Source organism: Olea europaea, chromosome 3, assembly GCF_002742605.1.
Source record: "Olea europaea var. sylvestris chromosome 3, O_europaea_v1, whole genome shotgun sequence".
Classification (NCBI taxonomy): Eukaryota; Viridiplantae; Streptophyta; class Magnoliopsida; order Lamiales; family Oleaceae; genus Olea; species Olea europaea.
Genome location: NC_036239.1, coordinates 3,631,638 through 3,636,534, shown reverse-complemented (window position 1 = coordinate 3,636,534; position 4,897 = coordinate 3,631,638). Strand labels below are relative to the sequence as shown.

Below are 4,897 nucleotides of genomic sequence, written 5' to 3'. Positions count from 1 at the left end.
AAGTAAAAAAAAAAAAAAAAATTTAAAAAAAAAAGGTATCAACCTCTCCTTGTCACTGTAGCAAAGCTGAAAATAAATTCAGCTACATGTGAAGGAAACGTTTTCTTTTGTCTAAAGTTTAAACCGGTTCAACAACAATAACCCTTTCGTATTTGAGTATTTTGTTAGCTAGAAATAAAAACAACGATGTAACCTCAAAACTGATGAGGGATGGCAATAAAACCCGGCCCGTGAAGGAAAAAAATTAAAAATAATTTTATTTCTAAACAATTCACCCGTTCAAAATTCATTTTGAACTTGTATTTTATTTTCTAATAATAACATAACTTGAAACATTAAAAAATATATATATTAAACGGGGCAAAAAGTTACCCCATCCCCGACCAGCCGTGGCGGGGTGGGGTGGGGACGTCCCGCCTGAACACGCCCTGTTGCCATCACTAAAACTGATCTCATTTTACATGCTTAGAGAATCTACTGTTTAGGTCTTCATAAAGTCACATAAAACTTTTACTCACATAAACAGCCATTATGAACCTCGTTTGTCGGGGCGGATCCAATGGGGGCAATTGATTTGTATTAAAAATTATGGGCTAAAATTATAATGGCATTTTTTTTTCAATGTTAAAAATTATGGGTCCAATTGGGGCAATTAAACCCACAAGACCCTTAATGAGTCCGCCTGTTGTCATCAAATCCACTGTAACTAATATTGATGATTATGAGATTTATGGTTCAAACCATGCTAACCAGTTAGTGCAGTACTTAATTTGATCGCAATGAAGAAAATTTGCCTACACAAGAGAAAAGGTTTCTGATTCATCCAAACTAGTACATCTTGAATTACATTGAATGATATACAAATTTGACATGGATACAGAACAAAATGTAAACAAGGATACTATGAATCTACACCAAGAATTGTACTAAGAAATCTACACCATATAATAAATTTGGCCATTCTTACAAAAATGGTTTTTTCGCCCTTTGACATAAAAAAATGGACACTTTTGTAAAAAAATAATAATATTAATAATAAAAATAATCAATAATAAATAAAAATTGGCCAAAATTTTTCAACCCTACCTCCAAAATTGGTTATAATTTAAAACACCCTTTAAACTTTTAAATGAGCTGGTTGACAGTTTTCTTGAGATTTTTTTTATTGCATTTCTTATACGTTTTCAACAAGTTAATCCTTGGTTGTCTCTTGACATTCTTAGCTATATTATACTCATCCAAAAAAAAAAGTACTATCAGCGAGTGAAACGAACATTCTTTATATATAGGTGGACTAGGAATGAGAAAATTTTCAAGCTATAAATTAGTAAACCGGGAAGTAAAATTCTTAAAATGCTTTAATATTAACAAGATCACAATTGCAATTGTAATAAACTATGCTAGGCATTGGACCATGTCGTATGCAAGCACCGCTATGTAATGTTGATAATCGTGGTCCTCATTACATCCCACAGTAGAATCACATACAATGACTAGAGCACTTATTCTTTGGCCCTTAGCACTTATGGTAGTGTTGTTAATGTACTTTGGCCTTCCAATATAACATCCCGTCTATAGCACGAAAATATCGAGTAATTACTCAAACTATTAGCCAGCAAACAGATTACATTATTCCAGTAGACAGATTGCACTAGTTAAGCTTCACTGTTCAATGCCATTTTCACCACATTATAACAGCAAACAAATTGCACTAGTCAAGCCCCACAGCTCACTGCTATTTCTAGCACACGGATTGCACTATTCAAGCATCACAAAGTGCACCGATTAAGCTCACAGCTCACTGTTATTTACCTTCCCTTGTGCTGTAGTATCTCTATTCTATATATATGCTGTAATCTCCATTTACAGCATCATCAAGGAAACACAGTAAAATATAGAATATTTTCTTTCATCTCTTCTTTTATCATGGCAACAGAGCATCTTGATCTTTGGGATCTCTGAACACTTTCGCATCTTCACCATGGCAGACACCATCGTCACCTTCACACCAGCCCAACTTGACAGTGATCACTTCACCTTATTTCCTGACTGCTGCAGATAATCCCAGTGCTATTTTGGCCCTAGAATTACTCACTGGCGACAATTATCCCACACGGCGTTGCTCATGCGAATGGCTCTCAATGCCAAAAATAAATTGGTTATGAATTATGCTGAAAATACCATTATAGTTCTCAATACACAAACATGTTATGAATTATGTCATCATGTGAAAAGTGATAGGGTCAGTCATATATTCCAGTGTACAGTTCAACAGGCCAGGCCACTAATTTAATCTATCAAATCTTTTATCATTAAAATTATTTGTTTGTGCCGTGGCTTATAAACTTTTCAACATCAGTGACAGAGACTGATATCTTAACTAAATGGTAATCTACATCTAATTTTGCACTCTGACAGAACTGGTCAAAGAACACCAACAAATTGCCATACATCTAATGTCTTCTGGGATTTTCAAAGGAAAATAGAAATAAAACATGGGACAAAATGTTGATGGAATCTTAAAAAATGAACAGACGACTGAGGATTGAGATATGGTATACAAGTTATTTGAAGGTTCCTTTTCATATGGCTTTAATAATCACAAAACTCACATGGTTAAAGACAATATATAAATATAAATATATAAAATTTACATCTCGCAAATAACTTAAACTTTTAGATGAGATAATTTAATAGGTTTAAGTATAACCGTTAATACGAGCTGCATGTGAGATAGTGCATAGAAAATAAAATATAAATAATTAATAGCATCTCATTTTTAATAGCTCGAGCTTCTGCGTGAATATACAGAAAAACGCAGCATAGTTTACAGTCATGGTTCTATTTGAACCCTCCCATGGACTTTATGACTAACCTTAACATTATTTATGAATACTAATCTGACGTATTTCATTTTTGTATTTCTTTTACCTTGAGCACAATCTTGGCATTTTCTTTGGCCAAACTATATATAAACGAATCCTTTGATCAGAATTTGCACCAAACTCAATCATCTCATCAATACTTGTGTTTTGATTCGAGAGAAAAGATGAAGAAATTAAGCTCAGGAGCTCTTCTTTTTGTGCTACTCTTTCTTGTTACTCATTTTTCAGAGGCTAGACTTCAAGAGTGCAAGCCAAGTGGCAAAATAATTGGAAAAAAGCCTCCCCCTGGACAATGCAACCAGGAAAACCAATCTGACTGCTGTAAACAGGGAAAATCTTACACCACCTACAAATGTTCACCATCAGTGTCCGGTAGCACTAAGGCAGTTCTCACGATTAACAGCTTCGAGAAGGGTGGAGATGGCGGTGCACCATCAGAATGTGACAACAAGTACCACTCCGATGACACACCAGTTGTCGCTCTGTCAACTGGATGGTACAGCGGAGGATCAAGATGCCTTAACAATATCACAATAACTGCTAATGGCCGAAGTGTAACTGCTATGGTGGTTGACGAGTGTGATTCTACCATGGGATGTGATGACGACCATGATTATCAACCTCCATGTGATAATAACATTGTCGATGCCTCTAAAGCTGTATGGAAAGCCTTAGGAGTATCTGGCAATGTGGGCGAGTTGGATATCACCTGGTCCGATGCCTAGTACTAAATCGTAAAATTTAGTTATCTATTATCTATTGTCTAGATCACTGTTTTATGATTTGGTTTGTATTGTAAATTTCTTATTGCGTGAATGATGAAAATATATCTTTGTATAATGAATTCTGCCTTGTGTTGTTGATAAAGCACTAAAGTAAATATTTATATGACTATCGAGATCATCTTATGTTGTTCCTACAGCACCATCTGAACTCGAACTAGTCGAGATGTGTATTGGATGATAGAGGACTTTTGCTGTATACAGATAGTACAACTAGAATTCAATGCTAACTCAACAATATGACATATTATGATTATATTTGATTTGCTTCTCGTAAATGCCCGATATTTTACTGAAGCTGATATGAGCAAGGTCTCGATCAAAATTAATCAACTGAAATGTTGGGCAAATTAAAACCGGCGCTTCAGCGGTTTTATTTAAGCTACTCCACGGGATTCGATTTCCTACACGTCTTAGAGTAGCTCCAATCGTGGTGAAAAATAGATCTAAATTGCGAATTAGATCTCCAAAGTGGCCGAAAACCTCTCGAGATGCAAAAGAAAATTATTTTTTTCAGTAAAAAATGTAAATTTATATCTATAAGATGCAAAAGGTGGATTTAGATCATCAAGCAAAATTCAAATTTGGATCCACCGGGATATAAATGAGGATGCAAAAGTGATTTTGAAGATACTAATTTACACTCAATTTTACGCCACCATTGGAGACGCTCTTATGTTGCTAGCACGGGTAAGAGGTATCTTGGTGATATGATTAGAAGACCAGTCCTTGGTTCCTCCATTATGTTGTAAATGTTGGCGTGAGCTATTAGAACCAATTTAGGAACAAAATAGGGAATTCCTCTCATGATTCCACCCACAGTAGTCAAAAATAGATTATATAGCTAAAAATAGTTTTTTCTTATTCTATTTATTTGTAACCTATCAATGTAAAAATATATGCAATAAAATGGAAAAAGATCACATGGTATCAAAGCAGCACGTTTTCTAGGGTGTTGCCATTACCACCACCTCCTAACCAAAGCTTCAATTTTTCCGACCATGGAGGACATCAGAACTGAAGAAAAATCTGGTGACTCTCATGGTGATCCTGACACCCTTCTCACAGATACAATTACCACAAAAATGACAGAATTTTTGACCAAAGCCCAGATCCCAACTGTGACCCGTGAAACTACAGCTGGCTAGATTGGTGTCAAGTTGTATGGTTCCAACTACACTCTATGGTCCCAGGTTGTCGAGATGTACATCTCCGGCAAAGACAAACTGG

The 4,897-nt window shown here is 35.4% G+C and overlaps 1 protein-coding gene across 1 annotated transcript; it reads left to right on the top strand.

Annotated features, from left to right (window-relative positions):
• Positions 1–2,818: 2,818 nt before the first annotated feature.
• On the top strand, positions 2,819–3,729 carry LOC111382583 (putative ripening-related protein 1). The gene has a single exon (XM_023006605.1). It carries the CDS (start codon positions 3,050–3,052, stop codon positions 3,608–3,610), a length of 561 nt encoding a protein of 186 aa, XP_022862373.1. The 5' UTR covers positions 2,819–3,049; the 3' UTR covers positions 3,611–3,729.
• The last annotated feature ends 1,168 nt before the right edge of the window (positions 3,730–4,897 follow it).

Bases quoted from the DNA above. Each gene is read 5' to 3' on its own strand.
- LOC111382583 (XM_023006605.1), top strand. From the start codon at position 3,050: ATGAAGAAATTAAGCTCAGGAGCTCTTCTTTTTGTGCTACTCTTTCTT.